The sequence below is a fragment of the Salmo salar genome, chromosome ssa12 (assembly GCF_905237065.1).
Source record: "Salmo salar chromosome ssa12, Ssal_v3.1, whole genome shotgun sequence".
NCBI lineage: Eukaryota > Metazoa > Chordata > Actinopteri > Salmoniformes > Salmonidae > Salmo > Salmo salar.
The window spans coordinates 94362100-94387886 of record NC_059453.1 but is presented as its reverse complement, the minus strand read 5'-3'; the positions used below and the strand labels follow the sequence as shown (position 1 = coordinate 94387886).

Genomic DNA, 25787 nt, shown 5'->3' with positions numbered 1-25787 from the left:
CCCAGCTGAGACCCAGTGTTAGCCCCTAGCATCGTGTCTCTCTCCCCAGCTGAGACCCAGTGTTAGCTCCTAGCATCGTGTCTCTCTCCCCAGCTGAGACCCAGTGTTAGCTCCTAGCATCGTGTCTCTCTCCCCAGTGTTAGCTCCTAGCATCATGTCTCTCTCCCCAGTGTTAGCTCCTAGCATCGTGTCTCTCTCCCCAGTGTTAGCCCCTAGCATCGTGTCTCTCTCCCCAGTGTTAGCTCCTAGCATCGTGTCTCTCTCCCCAGCTGAGACCCAGTGTTAGCTCCTAGCATCGTGTCTCTCTCCCCAGCTGAACCCAGTGTTAGCTCCTAGCATCGTGTCTCTCTCCCCAGCTGAGACCCAGTGTTAGCCCCTAGCATCGTGTCTCTCTCCCCAGCCCCAGTGTTAGCTCCTAGCATCGTGTCTCTCTCCCCAGGTGTTAGCTCCTAGCATCATGTCTCTCTCCCCAGTGTTAGCTCCTAGCATCGTGTCTCTCTCCCCAGTGTTAGCCCCTAGCATCGTGTCTCTCTCCCCAGTGTTAGCTCCTAGCATCGTGTCTCTCTCCCCAGCTGAGACCCAGTGTTAGCTCCTAGCATCGTGTCTCTCTCCCCAGTGTTAGCTCCTAGCATCGTGTCTCTCTCCCCAGTGTTAGCTCCTAGCATCATGTCTCTCTCCCCAGCTGAGACCCAGTGTTAGCCCCTAGCATCGTGTCTCTCTCCCCAGCTGAGACCCAGTGTTAGCCCCTAGCATCGTGTCTCTCTCCCCAGCTGAGACCCAGTGTTAGCTCCTAGCATCGTGTCTCTCTCCCCAGTGTTAGCTCCTAGCATCATGTCTCTCTCCCCAGCTGAGACCCAGTGTTAGCTCCTAGCATCATGTCTCTCTCCCCAGTGTTAGCTCCTAGCATCGTGTCTCTCTCCCCAGTGTTAGCTCCTAGCATCGTGTCTCTCTCCCCAGTGTTAGCTCCTAGCATCATGTCTCTCTCCTCAGCTGCGACCCAGTGTTAGCCCCTAGCATCATGTCTCTCTCCCCAGCTGAGACCCAGTGTTAGCTCCTAGCATCATGTCTCTCTCCCCAGTGTTAGCTCCTAGCATCATGTCTCTCTCCCCAGTGTTAGCTCCTAGCATCGTGTCTCTCTCCCCAGCTGCGACCCAGTGTTAGCCGCTAGCATCATGTCTCTCTCCCCAGTGTTAGCTCCTAGCATCGTGTCTCTCTCCCCAGCTGCGACCCAGTGTTAGCCCCTAGCATCATGTCTCTCTCCCCAGTGTTAGCTCCTAGCATCATGTCTCTCTCCCCAGCTGAGACCCAGTGTTAGCTCCTAGCATCATGTCTCTCTCCCCAGCTGAGACCCAGTGTTAGCCCCTAGCATCATGTCTCTCTCCCCAGCTGAGACCCAGTGTTAGCCCCTAGCATCATGTCTCTCTCCCCAGTGTTAGCTCCTAGCATCATGTCTCTCTCCCCAGTGTTAGCTCCTAGCATCATGTCTCTCTCCCCAGTGTTAGCCCCTAGCATCATGTCTCTCTCCCCAGTGTTAGCTCCTAGCATCATGTCTCTCTCCCCAGCTGAGACCCAGTGTTAGCCCCTAGCATCATGTCTCTCTCCCCAGCTGAGACCCAGTGTTAGCCCCTAGCATCGTGTCTCTCTCCCCAGCTGAGACCCAGTGTTAGCTCCTAGCATCATGTCTCTCTCCCCAGTGTTAGCTCCTAGCATCATGTCTCTCTCCCCAGCTGAGACCCAGTGTTAGCTCCTAGCATCATGTCTCTCTCCCCAGCTGAGACCCAGTGTTAGCCCCTAGCATCATGTCTCTCTCCCCAGTGTTAGCTCCTAGCATCATGTCTCTCTCCCCAGTGTTAGCTCCTAGCATCATGTCTCTCTCCCCAGTGTTAGCCCCTAGCATCATGTCTCTCTCCCCAGTGTTAGCTCCTAGCATCATGTCTCTCTCCCCAGCTGAGACCCAGTGTTAGCCCCTAGCATCATGTCTCTCTCCCCAGCTGAGACCCAGTGTTAGCTCCTAGCATCGTGTCTCTCTCCCCAGCTGAGACCCAGTGTTAGCTCCTAGCATCATGTCTCTCTCCCCAGTGTTAGCTCCTAGCATCGTGTCTCTCTCCCCAGTGTTAGCTCCTAGCATCGTGTCTCTCTCCCCAGTGTTAGCTCCTAGCATCGTGTCTCTCTCCCCAGTGTTAGCTCCTAGCATCGTGTCTCTCTCCCCAGCTGAGACCCAGTGTTAGCTCCTAGCATCGTGTCTCTCTCCCCAGTGTTAGCTCCTAGCATCGTGTCTCTCTCCCCAGCTGAGACCCAGTGTTAGCTCCTAGCATCGTGTCTCTCTCCCCAGTGTTAGCTCCTAGCATCGTGTCTCTCTCCCCAGTGTTAGCTCCTAGAATCGTGTCTCTCTCCCCAGCTGAGACCCAGTGTTAGCCCCTAGCATCATGTCTCTCTCCCCAGTGTTAGCCCCTAGCATCATGTCTCTCTCCCCAGTGTTAGCTCCTAGCATCATGTCTCTCTCCCCAGCTGAGACCCAGTGTTAGCTCCTAGCATCATGTCTCTCTCCCCAGCTGAGACCCAGTGTTAGCCCCTAGCATCATGTCTCTCTCCCCAGCTGAGACCCAGTGTTAGCTCCTAGCATCGTGTCTCTCTCCCCAGCTGAGACCCAGTGTTAGCTCCTAGCATCATGTCTCTCTCCCCAGTGTTAGCTCCTAGCATCATGTCTCTCTCCCCAGCTGAGACCCAGTGTTAGCCCCTAGCATCGTGTCTCTCTCCCCAGTGTTAGCTCCTAGCATCATGTCTCTCTCTCCAGCTGAGACCCAGTGTTAGCCCCTAGCATCGTGTCTCTCTCCCCAGCTGAGACCCAGTGTTAGCCCCTAGCATCGTGTCTCTCTCCCCAGCTGAGACCCAGTGTTAGCTCCTAGCATCGTGTCTCTCTCCCCAGTGTTAGCTCCTAGCATCATGTCTCTCTCCCCAGCTGAGACCCAGTGTTAGCTCCTAGCATCATGTCTCTCTCCCCAGCTGAGACCCAGTGTTAGCCCCTAGCATCATGTCTCTCTCCCCAGCTGAGACCCAGTGTTAGCTCCTAGCATCGTGTCTCTCTCCCCAGCTGAGACCCAGTGTTAGCTCCTAGCATCATGTCTCTCTCCCCAGTGTTAGCTCCTAGCATCATGTCTCTCTCCCCAGCTGAGACCCAGTGTTAGCCCCTAGCATCGTGTCTCTCTCCCCAGTGTTAGCTCCTAGCATCATGTCTCTCTCCCCAGCTGAGACCCAGTGTTAGCCCCTAGCATCGTGTCTCTCTCCCCAGCTGAGACCCAGTGTTAGCCCCTAGCATCGTGTCTCTCTCCCCAGCTGAGACCCAGTGTTAGCTCCTAGCATCGTGTCTCTCTCCCCAGTGTTAGCTCCTAGCATCATGTCTCTCTCCCCAGCTGAGACCCAGTGTTAGCTCCTAGCATCATGTCTCTCTCCCCAGTGTTAGCTCCTAGCATCGTGTCTCTCTCCCCAGTGTTAGCCCCTAGCATCGTGTCTCTCTCCCCAGTGTTAGCTCCTAGCATCGTGTCTCTCTCCCCAGCTGAGACCCAGTGTTAGCTCCTAGCATCGTGTCTCTCTCCCCAGCTGAGACCCAGTGTTAGCCCCTAGCATCGTGTCTCTCTCCCCAGCTGAGACCCAGTGTTAGCCCCTAGCATCGTGTCTCTCTCCCCAGCTGAGACCCAGTGTTAGCTCCTAGCATCGTGTCTCTCTCCCCAGTGTTAGCTCCTAGCATCATGTCTCTCTCCCCAGTGTTAGCTCCTAGCATCGTGTCTCTCTCCCCAGTGTTAGCCCCTAGCATCGTGTCTCTCTCCCCAGTGTTAGCTCCTAGCATCGTGTCTCTCTCCCCAGCTGAGACCCAGTGTTAGCTCCTAGCATCGTGTCTCTCTCCCCAGTGTTAGCTCCTAGCATCGTGTCTCTCTCCCCAGTGTTAGCTCCTAGCATCATGTCTCTCTCCCCAGCTGAGACCCAGTGTTAGCCCCTAGCATCGTGTCTCTCTCCCCAGCTGAGACCCAGTGTTAGCCCCTAGCATCGTGTCTCTCTCCCCAGCTGAGACCCAGTGTTAGCTCCTAGCATCGTGTCTCTCTCCCCAGTGTTAGCTCCTAGCATCATGTCTCTCTCCCCAGCTGAGACCCAGTGTTAGCTCCTAGCATCATGTCTCTCTCCCCAGTGTTAGCTCCTAGCATCGTGTCTCTCTCCCCAGTGTTAGCTCCTAGCATCGTGTCTCTCTCCCCAGTGTTAGCTCCTAGCATCGTGTCTCTCTCCCCAGCCAAACCAAGCCATCTGTCCTTTCTCTCAGCATGGAATCCGGTGTCTACTCAATACCTCCAGATTTTAAATAAATAAACAAAAAGGTAACTTTGATTGGCTTTGATGCCTTTCCAACTTGTAATTGCGAAAGTTTTCATTTTATTGTTTTACGGTGATATAAATGTAAGATATACTGTTTGAGGTTAATTAATACAGGCTTCCACGGAAACCTTTCCTAAACACTTTAAATGACGGCTTAATAAAAAATAATTCAGAATTCTTCTCTTCTTGTACATCGCTGCTTGACATCTCTGTTAAAATCATCTCCTACAGATCAATAACATGTTACTACTGAGCAATAACAGCTCTTATCAATCATCAACAGAGATCAACTTCTGGTAAAAGTCTTTATTTTTTTTAAATATGATGTAGGAGATGTCTGCTGTCATCCGAGGTTAGTGATTGGTACCTACATACAGTGGTTCAGTCTCAAATGATACCCTATTCCCAAATTTAGTGCACTACTTTTGACCAGGTCCCCTAAGGATATGGTCAAAAGTAGTGTACTACATAGGGACAAGGGTGCCATTTGAGACTCACACAGAGTATCTGTGTTGTGGAGTCTAATCAAATTGTAATTGTCACATGTGCCGAATACAACAGGTGTAGTAGACCTTATGCTTACTTACTAAACCGACAATGCAGTTTTAAGAAAATAAGTGTTAAGTAAAAAAATAGATAAGTAAAAAAATAATTAAAAAAAGTAACTAATAATTAAAGAGCAGCAGTAAAATAACAGGCTATATACAGGGAGGTACCAGTACAGAGTCAATGTGAGGGGGCAACGGTTACATTTTACATTTTAGTCATTTAGCAGACGCTCTTATCCAGAGCGACTTACAGTAGTGAATGCATACATTTCATACATTTTTTTTCGGTGCTGGCCCCCCGTGGGAATCGAACCCACAACCCTGGTGTTGCAAACACCATGCTCTACCAACTGAGCTACAGGGAAGGCTATAGTCGAAGGTTAGTCGAGGTAATTGAGGTAATATTTATGTATGTCTCCTTAAAGTGCTGGCAGCCCATCAGATTGTTCAGCCTCTGACTCCAACACTCAGACATCATTTACATATAGCCAGGGGCGCACTCCAACACTCAGACATAATTTACAGATAGCCAGGGGCACACTCCAACACTCAGACATCATTTACAGATAGCCAGGGGCGCACTCCAACACTCAGACATCATTTACAGATAGCCAGGGGCGCACTCCAACACTCAGATATCATTTACAGATAGCCAGGGGCGCACTCCAACACTCAGACATCATTTATAGATAGCCAGGGTCACACTCCAACACTCAGACATCATTTATAGATAGCCAGGGCGCACTCCAACACTCAGATATCATTTACAGATAGCCAGGGGCGCACTCCAACACTCAGACATCATTAACAGATAGCCAGGGGCACACTCCAACACTCAGACATCATTTACAGATAGCCAGGGTCACACTCCAACACTCAGACATCATTTATAGATAGCCAGGGGCGCACTCCAACACTCAGACATCATTTATAGATAGCCAGGGTCACACTCCAACACTCAGACATCATTTACAGATAGCCAGGGGCGCACTCCAACACTCAGACATCATTTATAGATAGCCAGGGTCACACTCCAACACTCAGACATCATTTATAGATAGCCAGGGGCGCACTCCAACACTCAGACATCATTTACAGATAGCCAGGGGCGCACTCCAACACTCAGACATCATTTACAGATAGCCAGGGGCACACTCCAACACTCAGACATCATTTACAGATAGCCAGGGTCACACTCCAACACTCAGACATCATTTACAGATAGCCAGGGGCGCACTCCAACACTCAGACATCATTTATAGATAGCCAGGGTCACACTCCAACACTCAGACATCATTTACAGATAGCCAGGGGCGCACTCCAACACTCAGACATCATTTACAGATAGCCAGGGGCACACTCCAACACTCAGACATCATTTACAGATAGCCAGGGGCGCACTCCAACACTCAGACATCATTAACAGATAGCCAGGGGCACACTCCAACACTCAGACATCATTTATAGATAGCCAGGGTCACACTCCAACACTCAGACATCATTTATAGATAGCCAGGGGCGCACTCCAACACTCAGACATCATTTATAGATAGCCAGGGTCACACTCCAACACTCAGACATCATTTACAGATAGCCAGGGGCGCACTCCAACACTCAGACATCATTTATAGATAGCCAGGGTCACACTCCAACACTCAGACATCATTTACAGATAGCCAGGGGCGCACTCCAACACTCAGACATCATTTACAGATAGCCAGGGGCGCACTCCAACACTCAGACATAATTTACAGATAGCCAGGGGCACACTCCAACACTCAGACATCATTTACAGATAGCCAGGGTCACACTCCAACACTCAGACATCATTTATAGATAGCCAGGGGCGCACTCCAACACTCAGACATCATTTATAGATAGCCAGGGTCACACTCCAACACTCAGACATCATTTACAGATAGCCAGGGGCGCACTCCAACACTCAGATATCATTTACAGATAGCCAGGGGCACACTCCAACACTCAGACATCATTTACAGATAGCCAGGGGCGCACTCCAACACTCAGACATCATTTACAGATAGCCAGGGGCACACTCCAACACTCAGACATCATTTATCGATATCCAGGGGCACACTCCAACACTCAGACATCATTTATAGATAGCCAGGGGCACACTCCAACACTCAGACATCATTTATAGATAGCCAGGGGCACACTCCAACACTCAGACATCATTTACAGATAGCCAGGGGCGCACTCCAACACTCAGACATCATTTACAGATAGCCAGGGGCACACTCCAACACTCAGACATCATTTATAGATATCCAGGGGCACACTCCAACACTCAGACATCATTTATAGATAGCTAGGGGCACACTCCAACACTCAGACATCATTTACCAACGAAGCATTTGTGTTTAGTGAGTCCTCCAGATCAGAGGCAGTAGGGATGACCAGGGATGTTCTCTTGATATGTGTGTGAATTGGACCTTTTTCCTGTCCTGCTAAGCATAAAACATGTAACGAGTACTTTTGGGTGTCAGGGAAAATATATGGAGGAAAAAGTTAAAGTTAAAATAATAAAGTAAAGCCCAGATACCCCAAAAAACTACTTAAGTAGTACTTTCAAGTATTTTACTTAAGTACTTTACACCACTGCTTATATGGGAAGTCATCATGAATATATTACCACTATGTTTCAGTGAGGTATCATGAATATATTACCACTATGTTTCAGTGAGGTATTACCAATATGTTTCAGTGAGGTATCATGAATATATTACCACTATGTTTCAGTGAGGTACCATGAATATATTACCACTATGTTTCAGTGAGGTATCATGAATATATTACCACTATGTTTCAGTGAGGTATCATGAATATATTACCACTATGTTTCAGTGAGGTACCATGAATATATTACCACTATGTTTCAGTGAGGTATCATGAATATATTACCACTATGTTTCAGTGAGGTATTACCAATATGTTTCAGTGAGGTATCATGAATATATTACCACTATGTTTCAGTGAGGTACCATGAATATATTACCACTATGTTTCAGTGGGGTATCATGAATATATCACCACTATGTTTCAGTGAGGTATTACCACTATGTTTCAGTGGGGTATCATGAATATATTACCACTATGTTTCAGTGAGGTATCATGAATATATTACCAATATCTTTCAGTGAGGTATTACCTCAATGTTTCAGTGAGGTATTACCACTATGTTTCAGTGAGGTATCATGAATATATTACCACTATGTTTCAGTGAGGTATCATGAATATATTACCACTATGTTTCAGTAAGGGATTACCACTATGTTTCAGTGAGGTATCATGAATATATTACCACTATGTTTCAGTGAGGTACCATGAATATATTTCCACTATGTTTCAGTGAGGTATCATGCATATATTACCACTATTTTTCAGTGAGGTACCATGAATATATTACCACTATGTTTCAGTGAGGTTTTACCACTATGTTTCAGTGAGGTACCATGAATATATTACCAATATGTTTCAGTGAGGTATCATGAATATATTACCACTATGTTTCAGTGAGGTATTACCACTATGTTTCAGTGAGGTATCATGAATACATTACCAATATGTTTCAGTGAGGTATCATGAATACATTACCGCTATGTTTCAGTAAGGTATTACCACTATGTTTCAGTGAGGTATCATGAATACATTACCAATATGTTTCAGTGAGGTATCATGAATATATTACCACTATGTTTCAGTGAGGTATTACCACTATGTTTCAGTGAGGTATCATGAATATATTACCACTATGTTTCAGTGAGGTATGATTCATATATTACCACTATGTTTCAGTGAGGTATCATGAATATATTACCACTATGTTTCAGTGAGGTATTACCACTATGTTTCAGTGAGGTTTTACCCCTCTCTGTCATCTCTCCCATTATAATATATACCCATTCGCATGTTGCTTCAGCAGACCGAGAGGTTACCCATCCTGCTGTTGGCTGATTAATCATAGTTAACACAGACAGTGTTCCCTTACACCAGGGTTGAACCCAATTACATTGTGATTTGTGGCGATGCAGTGACTTCCTGGGACCTTGCTGTACTAAAGAGCTTTATGGTCATTTAACGCAGACAGACAGACAGACAGACAGACAGACAGACAGACAGACAGACAGACAGACAGACAGACAGACAGACAGACAGACAGACAGACAGACAGACAGACAGACAGACAGACAGACAGACTCTATGTACATCCATCCTAAAGGCTTAATTCTCCCTTTCTACCCTACACTGAAAGCATCACGGTTGGAGGGCTTGTCAAGGGTCCTTGAGTAGACTCCATGTGCAAGTTGCTACATTCTTCCCATTTTTCCTTTTGTCATGTCTCTTTGTTTCCGCTGTGCATTTAGTAACAGAGACTGGGAGGGTTGATGCACTCTGTTCCACTGACACACCAGGTCCCTACTACAGAGGCCCTGATGGGGAGGTTGTTCTCTGTGAGGGCCGTCATTCCATGAGGATTTAAACCACTATCTGTCTCTTTCTCTATCTGTCTCCTTCTCTCTCTCTGTCTCTTTCTCTATCTGTCTCTTTCTCTCTCTGTCTCTTTCTCTCTCTCTGTCTCTTTCTCTATCTGTCTCTTTCTCTCTCTCTGTCTCTTTCTCTCTCTGTCTCTTTCTCTCTCTCTGTCTCTTTCTCTCTCTGTCTCTTTCTCTCTCTCTGTCTCCTTCTCTCTCTGTCTCTTTCTCTCTCTGTCTCTTTCTCTATCTGTCTCTTTCTCTCTCTCTGTCTCCTTCTCTCTCTCTGTCTCTTTCTCTATCTGTCTCTTTCTCTATCTGTCTCTTTCTCTCTCTGTCTCTTTCTCTCTCTCTGTCTCCTTCTCTCTCTCTGTCTCTTTCTCTCTCTCTGTCTCCTTCTCTCTCTCTGTCTCTTTCTCTCTCTCTGTCTCCTTCTCTCTCTCTGTCTCTTTCTCTCTCTGTCTCTTTCTCTCTCTCTGTCTCCTTCTCTCTCTCTGTCTCTTTCTCTCTCTGTCTCGCATTCTTTTTCTCTCTCTCCCTACCCCACCCCTTGCTCTCTCTCTCTCTCTCTCTCTCTCTCTCTCTCTCTCTCCCCCTCTCTCTCCTCCTCAATCACACATTCTCTTCAAAATAGTTATTTCTCCTCTGGAGGAACAGTGTTTTCCAAGAAGTATCACAGTGGAATGAATGACATAATAATTCCATGATCATGGGTATTTCCCGCGGTTCAGTCAGAGACAGTTTGGTCATACTGCTGTTGTGTCTTGGACGAAAAACTTTGTAGAGATTGTTTCAGTGGAAAAGAGAGGTAAGGTTCTGTGGTTAATACTCCGGTTTCAGACGATGGTGTGTGTGTGTGTGTGTGTGTGTGTGTGTGTGTGTGTGTGTGTGTGTGTGTCTCAAAACCAAACCCCCCCTGATGCCCCTATGGGGTGCAGAGAGAGACGAAGAGATAGTGAGGGAGAGAGAGATGGGGTGCAGGGAGAGAGAGAGAGAGAGATGGGGTGCAGGGAGAGAGAGAGAGAGAATCAGAGGTAGGAGTAGTGTCAGCCAACCCAGAACACTCCCCCTGATCCAACACAGATAGACCCACCATCCCTCACCATCACTGGTCATCACCCACCATCAACTACCATCACGACCATCACTCACCACCACTGACTATCACTCACCATCACTCACCATCACTGGTCATCACCCACCATCAACTACCATCACTACCATCACGACCATCACTCACCACCACTGACCATCACTCACCATCCCTCACAATCACTCACTATCACTTACTATTACTTACCACCACATGCTATCACTTGCTATCAATTACCATTACTCATCATCACTCACCATCACCCACCATCACTACCATCACTACCTTCACTCACAATCATTACCATCACTTACCAACACTTACCATCACTACCATCACTCACCATCACTATCATCACTCACCATGACTCACCATCACTCACTATCACTCACCGTCACTTACCATCACTCACCATCACCTACCATCACTACCATCACTACCTTCACTCACAATCATTACCCTCACTCACAATCACTACCATCACTACCATCACTAGAATAACTACCATCACTAGAATAACTACCATCACCCACCATCACTACCATCACTACCATCACTCACAATCACTACCATCACTAGAATAACTACCATCACTCACCATCACCCACCATCACTCACAATCACTACCATCACTCACATTCACTACCATCACTAGAATAACTACCATCACTCACCATCACCTAATATCACTCACCATCACCCAACATCACTCACTATCTCTACGATCACGACCATCACTCACCATCACTAGAATCACTTACCATCAAGACCATCAATCACCATCACTTACCATCACTACCATCACCATCACTCACCATCACTTACCATCACTCACCATCACTTACCATCACTCACTATCACTACCATCACTACCATCACTCACCATCACCTAACATCACTCACCATCACTACCATCACTACCATCACTCACCATCACTAACATCACTCACCATCACTACCATCACTCACCATCACTACCATCACTCACCATCACCCAACATCACTCACTATCTCTACCATCACTAGAATCACTAGAATCACTTACCATCACGATCATCAATCACATCACTTACCATCACAACCATAACTCACAATCACTACCATCACTCACCATCACCCAACATCACTACCATCACCACCATCACTCAACATCACTACCATCACTCACCATCACCCAACATCACTACCATCACTACCATCACTACCATCACTACCATCACTCACCATCACCCAACATCACTACCATCACTACCATCACTACCATTGCTCACCATCACTACCATCACTACCATCACTACCATCACTCACCATCACTACCATCACTACCATCACTACCATCACCCAACATCACTACCATCACTACCATCACCCAACATCACTACCATCACTCACCATCCCCCAACATCACTACCATCACTACCATCACTCACCATCACCCAACATCACTACCATCACTACCATCACTCACAATCACTTACCATCATTTACCATTGTCTGCTATCTCTTATCTATCTGAGAGTTACATAAAGTACAGGACAGAAGAAAAGATAAAGAGAGGATGAAGAGAGGGGAAGGAAAGGATTAGAGGATAGAGGGGAAAGAGGAGAGAGGGAGGAAGAGGAGAGAGGGAGGAAGAGGAGAGAGGGAGGGAGGAAGAGGAGAGAGGGGGAAGAGGAGAGAGGGAGGAAGAGGAGAGAGGGGGAAGAGGAGAGGGGGAGGAAGAGGAGAGAGGGAGAAGAGGAGAGAGGGAGGAAGTGGAGAGAGGGGGGAAGAGGAGAGAGGGGAAAGAGGAGAGAGGGAGGAAGAGGAGAGAGGGGGAAGAGGAGAGAGGGAGGAAGAGGAGAGAGGGGGAAGAGGAGAGAGGGAGGAAGAGGAGAGAGGGAGGAAGAGGAGAGAGGGGGAAGAGGAGAGAGGGAGGAAGTGGAGAGAGGGAGGAAGAGGAGAGAGGGGGAAGAGGAGAGATGGAGGAAGAGGAGAGAGGGGGAAGAGGAGAGATGGAGGAAGAGGAGAGAGGGGGAAGAGGAGAGGGGGAGGAAGAGGAGAGAGGGAGAAGAGGAGAGGGGGAGGAAGAGGAGAGAGGGAGAAGAGGAGAGAGGGAGGAAGTGGAGAGAGGGGGGAAGAGGAGAGAGGGGAAAGAAGGTCGGTGTCTGTACAGATCTGTTTGAAAGCCACAGCTTTCCTACATCCGTCCAAACAACCCCAAGACACCCACCCCTAATTAGTAGCATTCTTCACCCCAAGCGCCACCCCCCCTGCACGCACACACACACACACACACACACACACACACACACACACACACACACACACACACACACACACACACACACACACACACACACACACACACACAGCCTTCACCCATCTGCTTTCTCTCTGTTCTCTGACAGGTTCATTAGCCTGCTGACCTACAGCTCAGCACTGCTCTCTGTGTCAACCCTCGCTCTTATCTCATTACCGCGGTGACACAGAGGTCAGAGTTCAGGGGGCACTGACCGACACTGACACATACCACAAATGCAAGGACACCAAGTTTTTTTCTTACCGGTGTTACGTTGTCAGTAATCTCTGGTGGACAGACTAGATACATTAAATGGTACCGTAGATCTGATACTACGAGATGCAGGAGATAACAAAATACATTAGTTCTGGTGCTTGAGTTTTTGCCACTGGTTACTTGAACAAAGGTGTTAGCATCTTTTTGAATTTCAGGAGGGGAGGGAAACAATTTGGCCCACAGACTTTCCCATAACTTGCAAACAGAGAGGGTGGAACTGTTCCGATCCTCATTCTATCTCTTATCACGTACGGTACCAGAACTTAATGGACTATCTGACCAATTACACAAGACTTTAGTTCTGGGTTAACCAGGATTACGTTGTCTGGGAAAAACTCTGCCAGAGTCTCTGATAGTTATGTAGGTGTGTTATGTAGGTGTGTTATGTAGGTATGTTATGTAGGTATGTTATGTAGGTGTGTTATGTAGGTATGTTATGTAGGTGTGTTATGTAGGTGTGTTATGTAGGTATGTTATGTAGGTATGTTATGTAGGTATGTTATGTAGGTATGTTATGTAGGTATGTTATGTAGGTGTGTTATGTAGGTGTGTTATGTAGGTATGTTATGTAGCTATGTTAAGTAGGTATGTTATGTAGGTGTGTTATGTAGGTATGTTATGTAGGTATGTTATGTAGGTGTGTTATGTAGGTGTGTTATGTAGGTATGTTATGTAGGTATGTTATGTAGGTATGTTATGTAGCTATGTTAAGTAGGTATGTTATGTAGGTGTGTTATGTAGGTATGTTATGTAGGTATGTTATGTAGGTATGTTATGTAGGTATGTTATGTAGCTATGTTATGTAGGTTTGTTATGTAGCTATGTTATGTAGGTATGTTATGTAGGTATGTTATGTAAACTGGGTTCATCAGTTACTTTGCTTCCAAACATTCATAGTTTTACTCCAAGTCCTTCCAGACAGAAGAGTTTGAAACCAGATCTGTGTGAATGATGATATGAGCACTGAATGGTTGTTTCACCATGCAACGTGTTGACTGTGTGTGTGTGTGTGTGTGTGTGTGTGTGTGTGTGTGTGTGTGTGTGTGTGTGTGTGTGTGTGTGTGTGTGTGTGTGTGTGTGTGTGTGTGTGTGTGTGTGTGTGTGTACTGTCAGCAGTGTAACTGATAAAACATTATTATTACGACATATGTTTTTACTCTCTCTGAGTGGGCTTCAATTCCTCTGTTTTTTGGAAGTTAACCTCTGAAGTCAGAAACCCTGCCGACAGATAGACATTAACACGAACAGTACAGCAACCTTTTCAACTGAAATTCCCCTTTTTTGTGTTTTTTGATGGGGAGGTTTGACTTAAATGTGGATTAGGACCAATGTAAACAGGCCTGTGGAGGACAATGACCTCATGTCTACCTGTTTCCATCCAACAACGCAAACCTCATGTCTTCATGTCTCTGACCAACAACACAGACCTCATGTCTCCCTGTCTCTGACCAACAACACAGACCTCATGTCTCCCTGTCTCTGACCAACAACACAGACCTCATGTCTCTCTGTCTCTGACCAACAACACAGACCTCATGTCTCCCTGTCTCTGACCAACAACACAGACCTCATGTCTCTCTGTCTCTGACCAACAACACAGACCTCATGTCTCTCTGTCTCTGACCAACAACACAGACCTCATGTCTCTCTGTCTCTGACCAACAACACAGACCTCATGTCTCTCTGTCTCTGACCAACAACACAGACCTCATGTCTCTCTGTCTCTGACCAACAACACAGACCTCATGTCTCTCTGTCTCTGACCAACAACACAGACCTCATGTCTCTCTGTCTCTGACCAACAACACAGACCTCATGTCTCTCTGTCTCTGACCAACAACACAGACCTCATGTCTCTCTGTCTCTGACCAACAACACAGACCTCATGTCTCTCTGTCTCTGACCAACAACACAGACCTCATGTCTCTCTGTCTCTGACCAACAACACAGACCTCATGTCTCTCTGTCTCTGACCAACAACACAGACCTCATGTCTCTCTGTCTCTGACCAACAACACAGACCTCATGTCTCTCTGTCTCTGACCAACAACACAGACCTCATGTCTCTCTGTCTCTGACCAACAACACAGACCTCATGTCTCTCTGTCTCTGACCAACAACACAGACCTCATGTCTCTCTGTCTCTGACCAACAACACAGACCTCATGTCTCTCTGTCTCTGACCAACAACACAGACCTCATGTCTCCCTGTCTCTGACCAACAACACAGACCTCATGTCTCTCTGTCTCTGACCAACAACACAGACCTCATGTCTCTCTGTCTCTGACCAACAACACAGACCTCATGTCTCCCTGTCTCTGACCAACAACACAGACCTCATGTCTCTCTGTCTCTGACCAACAACACAGACCTCATGTCTCTCTGTCTCTGACCAACAACACAGACCTCATGTCTCCCTGTCTCTGACCAACAACACAGACCTCATGTCTCCCTGTCTCTGACCAACAACACAGACCTCATGTCTCTCTGTCTCTGACCAACAACACAGACCTCATGTCTCTCTGTCTCTGACCAACAACACAGACCTCATGTCTCTCTGTCTCTGACCAACAACACAGACCTCATGTCTCTCTGTCTCTGACCAACAACACAGACCTCATGTCTCTCTGTCTCTGACCAACAACACAGACCTCATGTCTCTCTGTCTCTGACCAACAACACAGACCTCATGTCTCTCTGTCTCTGACCAACAACACAGACCTCATGTCTCTCTGTCTCTGACCAACAACACAGACCTCATGTCTCTCTGTCTCTGACCAACAACACAGACCTCATGTCTCTCTGTCTCTGACCAACAACACAGACCTCATGTCTCTCTGTCTCTGACCAACAACACAGACCTCATGTCTCCCTGTCTCTGACCAACAACACAGACCTCATGTCTCCCTGTCTCTGACCAACAACACAGACCTCATGTCTCTCTGTCTCTGACCAACAACACAGACCTCATGTCTCTCTGTCTCTGACCAACAACACAGACCTCATGTCTCCCTGTCTCTGACCAACAACACAGACCTCATGTCTCTCTGTCTCTGACCAACAACACAGACCTCATGTCTCCCTGTCTCTGACCAACAACACAGACCTCATGTCTCTCTGTCTCTGACCAACAACACAGACCTCATGTCTCTCTGTCTCTGACCAACAACACAGACCTCATGTCTCCCTGTCTCTGACCAACAACACAGACCTCATGTCTCTCTGTCTCTGACCAACAACACAGACCTCATGTCTCTCTGTCTCTGACCAACAACACAGACCTCATGTCTCTCTGTCTCTGACCAACAACACAGACCTCATGTCTCTCTGTCTCTGACCAACAACACAGACCTCATGTCTCTCTGTCTCTGACCAACAACACAGACCTCATGTCTCTCTGTCTCTGACCAACAACACAGACCTCATGTCTCCCTGTCTCTGACCAACAACACAGACCTCATGTCTCTCTGTCTCTGACCAACAACACAGACCTCATGTCTCTCTGTCTCTGACCAACAACACAGACCTCATGTCTCCCTGTCTCTGACCAACAACACAGACCTCATGTCTCTCTGTCTCTGACCAACAACACAGACCTCATGTCTCTCTGTCTCTGACCAACAACACAGACCTCATGTCTCCCTGTCTCTGACCAACAACACAGACCTCATGTCTCCCTGTCTCTGACCAACAACACAGACCTCATGTCTCCCTGTCTCTGACCAACAACACAGACCTCATGTCTCCCTGTCTCTGACCAACAACACAGACCTCATGTCTCTCTGTCTCTGACCAACAACACAGACCTGATGTGTGTGAACTTCCTCCTATTATTTTGACAGCTGCACTTACGACAGCCTCTGCTCAAGCACACACACTACCTCACACACACACAGACACACACACACACACACACACACACACACACACACACACACACACACACACACACACACACACACACACACACACACACACACACACACACACACACACACACACACACACACACACACACACACACACACACATAAACCTCCGATAGCCTCTGCTCAATATGCCACAGCTAGACTGCACGTACCCGGGCTCTTCCAGTACATCAGTCAAACACACATTCTTCATGTTGCTCATTAGGAAAAACACACAGAACCGTCAATATGGTGCCAGCAGCAGGAAGTAGTCAATTCTGTACGAGGTCTCTCTCTCTATAGTTTCTCAGCTGTGCTACGATTGGCTCCAGTCATATGCTTCATCAGGTGTTGATCTAAATGACTCGTATTGTTCTCAGTGTTCAGCTTTACAACAACACATTACACTTGGTGCTGCATTGTGCCATGAGACGACTCCCTCTCTTTACCCCTTGCCTCTTCTCACGCACACACCACCCCAAATGATCTGCCAGCGATGAACGATAATTGTTTAATCGTTCGCTTCACTTTTATAACTCAAATGAGTTCACCACAGTTTAAATGACACCCCCCCCCCCCCTCCTAATATCAGTATCACTGACCAACAAAAACAGAGAAATATGGTTAGACATAAAACATTGTTTAATCATCTGGTGTCAGAGGAGGAGCCCTTGACCAGACTTTCTAGGATATGTGCTCCACCCTCTCTGTCTCAATTCAGTTTACCTCAAGGGGCTTTATTGGCATGGGAATCATATGTTAACATTGTCAAAGCGAGTGAAATGGAAAATAAACTTAAACAAAAAATAAGCAAAAATTAACAGTAAAAATTACACTTACAAAAGTTCCAAAAGAATAAAGACATTTTCAAATGTCATATTATGTCTATATACGGTGTCGTAATGAAGTGCAAATAGTTAAAGTACAAAAGGGAAAATAAATAAACTTAAATATGGGTTGTATTTACAATGGTGTTTGTTCTTCACTGGTTTCCCTTTTCTTGTGGCAACAGGTCACAAATCTTGCTGCTCTGATGGAACACTGTGGTATTTCACCCAATAGATATGGGAGTTAATCAAAATTGGATTTGTTTTCGAATTCTTTATACGTCCGTGTAATCTGAGGGAACTATATGTCTCTAATATGGTCATATCTCTCCCTCCCTCCCTCCCTCCCTCCCTGCCTCCCTCCCTCCCTCCCTCCCTCCCTCCCTCCCTCCCTCCCTCCCTCCCTCCCTCCCTCCCTCCCTCCCTCCCTCCCCAGAGCCCTCTCTCTCTGACTATCTGTATGTCAGAGCTAACCCCAGAGAGTGACCTCAGGAACCCAGCCTAGACCACGCATCCTGAAGGAGGAGGGAGCTGACAGGGTGTTATCACACACACACACACACACACACACACACACACACACACACACACACACACACACACACACACACACACACACACACACACACACACTGACAGGGTGTTATCCTCCAGCCCTCTGACCCTCTGACCGCTTTCCACTATCTACCGCTAACAGGAGGGCACACAGAGAGGCAGGCCTTTCAGGCACACAGAGAGGCAGGCCTTTCAGGCACACAGAGAGGCAGGCCTTTCAGACACACAGAGAGGCAGGCCTTTCAGACACACAGAGAGGCAGGCCTTTCAGGCACACAGAGAGGCAGGCCTTTCAGACACACAGAGAGGCAGGCCTTTCAGACACACAGAGAGGCAGGCCTTTCAGACACACAGAGAGGCAGGCCTGTTAGACACACAGAGAGGCAGGCCTTTCAGACACACAGAGAGGCAGGCCTTTCAGACACACAGAGAGGCAGGCCTGTTAGACACACAGAGAGGCAGGCCTTTTAGACACACAGAGAGGCAGGCCTTTCAGACACACAGAGAGGCAGGCCTTTTAGACACACAGAGAGGCAGGCCTTTCAGACACACAGAGAGGCAGGCCTTCCAGACACACAGAGAGGCAGGCCTTTCAGACACACAGAGAGGCAGGCCTTTCAGACACACAGAGAGGCAGGCCTGTTAGACACACAGAGAGGCAGGCCTTTCAGACACACAGAGAGGCAGGCCTTTCAGACACACAGAGAGGCAGGCCTTTCAGACACACAGAGAGGCAGGCCTTTCAGACACACAGAGAGGCAGGCCTTTTAGACACACAGAGAGGCAGGCCTTTCAGACACACAGAGAGGCAGGCCTTTCAGACACACAGAGAGGCAGGCCTTTCAGACACACAGAGAGGCAGGCCTTTCAGACACACAGAGAGGCAGGCCTTTCAGACACACAGAGAGGCAGGCCTGTTAGACACACAGAGAGGCAGGCCTGTTAGACACGCAGAGAGGCAGGCCTTTCAGACACACAGAGAGGCAGGCCTTTCAGACACACAGAGAGGCAGGCCTTTCAGACACACAGAGAGGCAGGCCTTTCAGACACACAGAGAGGCAGGCCTTTTTGATACGCAGAGAGGCAGGCCTTTCAGACACACAAAAAGGCAGGCCTGTTAGACACACAGACGTTACTGATTAGAGAGGGAGAGGAGAGAGGAGGAACGTGTTTTCCTAGCAGGTATAGTACTAATGCTTTACTGTCCCGACAAGCAGACAACCCTCCAGGGAGAGATTATACCACACAGCTTGACAGATGGACATGAAACTGTGCAGTAAAAGTACATCATGATTTATCTGTCTTAATGACTGCATGACACGACCAGGAAAACTCAGGGCCATAGTTTAAGTCTCTACATCAGGGGTTCCCAACTAAATTCAGCCACCGGCTGTTTTTTTCTTGAGCACATGGTCACGGGACCGGAATATAATTACAAATAATTAGTAGATTAGTGACCACAAGAAGCCCAATGGATACAGTATTAGACAATCATTTCAAACCTCGATTACACTTGGATCCGATATGCTGTATGTTTATCTATTTATGCGTCGTAATACTTTGGGAACATATTTCCTAAGTTAAAAATGACTTTGAGCTGATTGCCTAGAGATTTTACAGTGAAAATAATGTTTTGTTTTTTAAAAACTTGGGGGGCCAAATAAAATCAATCATTGGCCAAATTTGGCACACGGGCCTCCAGTTGAAGAGCCCTGTTCTACGTAATAGATTGTGAATACATAGATATTAACATGAACATGCCTACTTTTTAAACACGCAACCTACTAAATCTCCTGGCCCTACAGTACAAATCCTCTGTTGTACCGAACAGACCATATCCCCTCTTTCCTTCCTCCACTACAACAATCGTTCAGTAGTTTTTTTCTGTTCTCCCCCATTCTGCTACTGTTTGTCTGAGGATCTGGGCTATAAAACCAGGAGAGAGTCTGGCTGTACAACAAGACAACAACAACACCGCTGATGGGTCCCGTGTGGCTCAGTTGGTAGAGCATGGTGTTTGCAATGCCAGGGTTGTGGGTTTGATTCCCATGGGGGACCAGTACGGAGAAAACATGTATGAAATGTATGCATTCACTACTGTAAGTCGCTCTGGATAAGAGCGTCTGCTAAATGACTAAAATGTAAATGTAATGGTTAGATTTCAGATTTCAGGCCTTTACATTATCAATCATAGTATGTTGCTGGGAAAAAAAACGAATGTGTTATGGTGTTACAAAACCCTGCTTGTCACACCCTGATCTGTTTCACCTGTCTTTGTACTTGTCTCCACCCCTCTCCAGGTGTCGCCCATTATCCCCTGGGTACTTATACCTGTGTTCTCTGTTTGTCTGTTGCCAGTTTGTTTTGTTTGCAAAACCTAGCACTGTTTGTTTCCCTGCTCCTGCCTGTTTCTTGCTCCTGTTTTCCAGTCCTTCCCGGTATTGACCATTCTGCCTGGCCTGACCCTGAGACTACCTGTCGTTTTGTACCTTTACCCCACCGTTCTGGATTATTGACCCCTGCCTGCCCTGACCCTGAGACTGTCAGCCGTCCTGGTCCCTTTACGCCCTTTCTGGATATTGACCCCTGCCTGCCTTGACCCTGAGACTGCCTGCCGTTCTGGGTCTTACCTAAACGTGACAGTTCGATCTGGTCATGACAGACCCACCAGATCCGCAACGTCCTCCCCTCCCAAGAAGCTATCATTGGAATGCACGAGGAGTTGCTTTGTGATCTGATGGCAGGGTTCCAGAGCTTGGCCGAACGTCACGACCAAGCCTTGAACACATTGTTGGAGCAAATCCGTGGGTTGCTACTAGGCAGCCTACCACAACGGTAACCCCCAGCCCCTCAGTAACCTGGCTGGTAGCAGTGCCGTCACTCCAGTTTCCCGGGAACCCCGCATACCTCCCCCCGGAGTGCTTCGATGGAGAGTCAGGCACCTGTCCGGCGTTTCTCGCTTAGTGTTCACTCATCATTGAGTTGCAGACTTCCTCCTTCTGCTCGGACCACTCTAAGATAGCGTACCTCATCATGCTGATGTCGGGAGGGCTCGCGCCTGGGCTACAGCAGTATGGGAACAACAGTATGCTTCAGTCGGGAGGAGTTCATGATAGAAGTAAATAAGGTTTTCGATACTCCATTCTCCGGGAGACAGGCTGCCCGGAAGTTACTCCAGCTTCGGCAAGGCTCCCGCAGTATGGCAGACTATGCAGTGGATTTCCGCACATTGGCAGCTTAGAGTCCCTGCAACCCGGAAGCTCGTTGTTCAACATGTTCCTCCACTGAGTTTCTGAGGAAGGAAAGGATGACCCGAGAACTACCGACGGATCTCGACTCGCTCATCACCTTGACCATTCGGATTGATGGGTGACACCGGCAACGAAGAAAGGAGAGGAGATTCCACTCGCCCGGCCAAGGATTCCATCTCGCCTCCGAGCTGTCCAAGAAGTCCTTGACGGCTCCATGGCCGAGAGAACCCGGGGCTACCCGAATTTCTCCGATAGTCTCCGAAGGCTGCCGGTTCACCTCTTCCCGAACCTATGCGACTGGGCAGAGCTAGGCTTTCTCCAGCTGAACGGCTATACAGGCTTCACACTAAGAGCTGCCTGTATTGCGGGACTACTTGTCATTTCGTCTCCACCTGTCCACTAAAAGACCAGGCTTACTGGTAGGAGCGAGTACTCTGTTGGCCATACAGAACTTTTCCTCTCTCCCTACTCACATCCCTTTTCATGCCATGTTGCTGTGGGGGAACCAGTCGAAGTCTCTCCGGGTCCTCATCGACTCTGGGGCCGATGAGAGCTTTATTTACGCTACCCTGGGTTCCGAGTTGGATATCCCCACTCAGCCTCAATCCATTCCCAAGGGCACATCCTTCACTAAACCCTAAACCTCAACTACATCTAGTCATTAATAATGTGGAAATTGAGCAAGTTGAAGTGACTAAACTGCTTGGAGTAACCCTGGATTGTAAACGTTCATGGTCAAAACATATTGATACAACAGTAGCTAACATGGGAGGGGAAGTCTGTCTATAATAAAGCGCTGCTCTGCCTTCTAAACAACACTATCAACAAGGCAGGTCCTACAGGCCCTAGTTTTGTCACACCTGGACTACTGTTCAGTCGTGTGGTCAGGTGCCACAAAGAGGGACTTAGGAAAATTGCAACTGGCTCAAAGCAGGGCAGCACGGCTGGCCCTTGGATGTACACAGATAGCTAACATTAATATTCATGTCAATCTCTCCTGGCTCAAACTGGAGGAGAGATTGACTTCATCACTACTTGTATTTATGAGAGGTATTGACATATTGAATGCACCGAACTGTCTGTTTAAACTACTAGCACACAGCTCAGACACCCATTCATACCCCACAAGACATGCCACCAGAGGTCTCTTCACAGTCCCCAAGTCCAGAACAGACTATGTGAGGAGCACAGTACTACATAGAGCCACGTCAGGTAACTGATGCAAGAAGTAAAATTTGATTTAAAAAAAAAAACAGATAAAAATATACCTTATCGGAGTATGAAGCAACACAAACATCGACACATGCATACACACACACGATAACATACACACTATACACACACATTATAGTTATGTGGTAGTAGAGTAGGGGCCTGAGGGCACACACTTAATGTGTTGTGAAATCTGTTATGAATATATTGTAATGTTTTTAAAATGTATAACTGCCTTAATTCTGCTGGACCCTTTGGCAGCAGCTAGTGGGGATCCATAATAAATACAAACACAAACGCCATGGATAGTCACTTACTTCATTAAAAAACAAACACAATTTTCAAGATAATTTCTCCCATCGGGTGAAATAAAGTTGATAATCTCCTCTCCTGCTGATAAACACAGGGGAGTTTAATTATTTGTGTTGGGGATCGACATGCCGACAGCATTTGTAAAAACAAGGTTGTTGCTCGCCGTGCAGAGGACTGCAGGTGTTACTTCACAGATTTTTTTACAATATCATATAAAACCCCCCCATCCCACTTAGCCATTCCTACCCAATTGCATTGTACATCCTTTTCCCCCAATGACATTACCACCACTCTGTCTAAACGAATCAGTCCCTATTCCCTAATTAGAAAGCCATATTGAAAACCAGAAGTGTTGCAGTTTCAAGGACCAGAGCTCTCCAGTACACCAAGGACCAGAGCTCCCCAGTACACCAAGGACCAGAGCTCCCCAGTACACCAAGGACCAGAGCTCCCCAGTACACCAAGGACCAGAGCTCCCCAGTACACCAAGGACCAGAGCTCCCCAGTACACCAAGGACCAGAGCTCCCCAGTACACCAAGGACCAGAGCTCCCCAGTACACCAAGGACCAGTACACCAAGGACCAGAGATCCCCAGTACACCAAGGACCAGAGCTCCCCAGTACACCAAGTACCAGAGCTCCCCAGTACATCAAGTACCAGAGTTTCTCAGAGTAAAACAGGAGCGGATATGAGATGCTAACCAACCTGTGTGTGAGAGCTGCAGACGGGGTCCACTCTGGCTCCAGGTTGCAGCAGTAGAAGACGTGTCTGGTAGCAACAGAAGCAGTTGGAGGGAAACACCCAGCAGAACACAGAACCTCCCTGGCCCCAGGATCCTCATCTTCATCGTTTTAGTGAGAACAGGTGGTCGCTGCTGTCACATCACCCTGTGGATCGTCTCAGCAGTTTCTAACGTTGGCAAACTGTCATGGAGAAGAAAAAAAAAACACTTTCAAACAAGTCCAAGTAGGGCTTTTTCCTGAAAATGAAGACCTAAGCAGGAACTTGTTTATTTAATGTATTTTTTATTTAACCTTTATTTAACTAGGCAAGTCTAGCTAGCTAGATAACATTGAACCTAGTTGGTTATCTAGCTATGACAATCCGTTTGTACTGTAGCTATGGGGTTGGGATTATGGTCCATTGTTTAGCTAGCTAGCTATGACAATCCGTTTGTACTGTAGCTATGGGGTTGGGATTATGGTCCATTGTTTAGCTAGTTAGCTATGACAATGTTTGTATTGATAGTAGTATGAGTCAGGATTATTCCGGTTCATTGTTTAGCTAGCTAGCTACATGTCTAAACAAAAGACTCCTCTTCGCCAGGTGATCACATGACCCATCAAATTAGCCAGGTGTATCTGGGGGTGATTACAGCCATCTATAGTATTTCGTGAACATGTGAACATGTCTAGACAATAGTGACCCGTCCAGTTAGACGTGGCTCAGGGGGGGTTATGGCATTTATTTCACATGATCAATTTAGACATGTGTGTCTGGGTAAACATCATCTAATAATTATGAAATAATTATACAATATTTTTATCTGGACACTTTCAAAGTCAGATTAGGATATAGGCCAAAGACTAGATAAAGTGTATTTTTTACCTGGAGTTTGTCCTTATTGTAGGCTACTACTTTTACCACTTTTAGTCTTGAAATCTTTGGTTGTTTACTACACTACCGTACTCACTCTGTTTAGTACATGGCCTCACATGTGAATCCTTAAAGAGATGGGTGGACCTAAGGCTTAAGAGGGTGTGAGCGATGCTGAATGGGTGTAGAAGATCTCTCCAGTAGGTACCAAAACATTCAAGGGTCTTTTTCTGAAAAGTTGGTTTACAAGTTTAGCAACTTTCAAAGCAGAATTCCTTTCCCAGTGTTCCTCAACTGCAGCGTATGATATAGCATTTTGTAGCTCTGAGTCTCTACTTTTACCCAATATAAAAAACACAGTTTCAAATTTTGCCACATAAGACCGAATCGAGGCAGTCGGTCACATTTATGTTCATAACTTAGCTAGACAGGCGTAGTTATGAACTGACAAGAGGTAGCTTATGATCAGATAAGGAAGAGAGAACCCTTCTGTCTGTCTGTCTGTCTGTCTGTCTGTCTGTCTGTCTGTCTGTCTGTCTGTCTGTCTGTCTCGCTCGCTCTTTCTGTCTCTGTCTCTGTCTCTTTCCTCTCTCTGTCTCTCTGTCTCTTTCCTCTCTCTGTCTCTCTGTCTCTGTCTCTTTCCTCTCTCTGTCTCTCTGTCTCTTTCCTCTCTCTGTCTCTCTGTCTCTTTCCTCTCTCTGTCTCTCTGTCTCTGTCTCTTTCCTCTCTCTGTCTCTCTATCTCTTTCCTCTCTCTGTCTCTCTGTCTCTGTCTCTTTCCTCTCTCTGTCTCTCTATCTCTTTCCTCTCTCTGTCTCTCTATCTCTTTCCTCTCTCTGTCTCTCTGTCTCTTTCCTCTCTCTGTCTCTTTCCTCTCTCTCTTTCCTCTGTCTGCCTCTATCCTCTCTCTCTCTCTCTTTCCTTTCTCTAAAACAAGGAGCTGGCTCAACAAGACAGAGTGCTGACGTGGATCCTAAATAAAGCCTAAGGTGAACTCCTTACCCTGGACCCAGGCAGCTTTCCAGCTCCCTTCATCTAAACCAAGGGCACAACGCAATAAGTACTCCAA

General features: G+C 47.1%; 1 protein-coding gene across 1 annotated transcript in view; it reads right to left on the bottom strand.

Moving 5' to 3' along the window:
- LOC106566214 (semaphorin-3D) overlaps window positions 1–25787 on the bottom strand; it is a 132750-nt gene that overhangs the window by 63028 nt on the left and 43935 nt on the right. Inside the window, exon 2 of the mRNA XM_014134089.2 lies at window positions 23829–24046. Coding sequence (XP_013989564.1) covers window positions 23829–23970 — 142 coding nt within the window. The 5' untranslated portion in view covers window positions 23971–24046. The remainder of the gene's footprint in view (window positions 1–23828; window positions 24047–25787) is intronic.